The sequence below is a fragment of the Colobus angolensis genome, unplaced genomic scaffold (genome assembly GCF_000951035.1).
Source record: "Colobus angolensis palliatus isolate OR3802 unplaced genomic scaffold, Cang.pa_1.0 Scaffold232, whole genome shotgun sequence".
Taxonomy (NCBI): domain Eukaryota; kingdom Metazoa; phylum Chordata; class Mammalia; order Primates; family Cercopithecidae; genus Colobus; species Colobus angolensis.
In genome coordinates this window covers 2,913,143-2,913,551 of record NW_012115511.1, presented here as the reverse complement: position 1 = coordinate 2,913,551, position 409 = coordinate 2,913,143, and the positions used below count along the sequence as shown (strand labels likewise).

The 409-nt window shown below is 70.4% G+C and overlaps 1 protein-coding gene across 1 annotated transcript in view; it reads left to right on the top strand.

Annotated features, from left to right (window-relative positions):
- Nucleotides 1–261: 261 nt before the first annotated feature.
- The window catches only part of CDK13 (cyclin-dependent kinase 13), a 137,921-nt gene continuing 137,773 nt past the window's right edge, over nt 262–409 (top strand). The window contains exon 1 of the mRNA XM_011944525.1: nt 262–380. Within this exon, the coding sequence (XP_011799915.1) occupies nt 262–380 (119 nt within the window). The remainder of the gene's footprint in view (nt 381–409) is intronic.

Sequence of the window (409 nt, the reverse complement as noted above, 5' to 3'; positions counted from 1 at the left end):
AGGTATAGGACGACGAGCGCGATCGGGAGCTCCGCCGCCCGGATTCTTGCTTCTCTGAGGCCCGGAGGCCGCTGCGTACCCCACTGTGACCTGGAACCCAGGGACCCGAGTCCCGACCCGGATTATCGTGGCGCGTCTCCCGGCCGGTCCTGGTGCTCGGTGTCCCTCCGCCACCGCTCCCGTTTCCGGCGGGGGAGATGGCCAGGATCTGACCTAGGAGGAGGCCGCACCCGCGCCGCGCTCTGCGGCTGGCTCTAGGCGATGCCGAGCAGCTCGGACACGGCGCTGGGGGGAGGCGGGGGCCTGAGTTGGGCGGAGAAGAAGTTGGAGGAACGCCGCAAGCGGAGGCGATTCCTGTCCCCTCAGCAGCCGCCGCTGCTGTTGCCGCTCCTGCAGCCGCAGCTCCTGC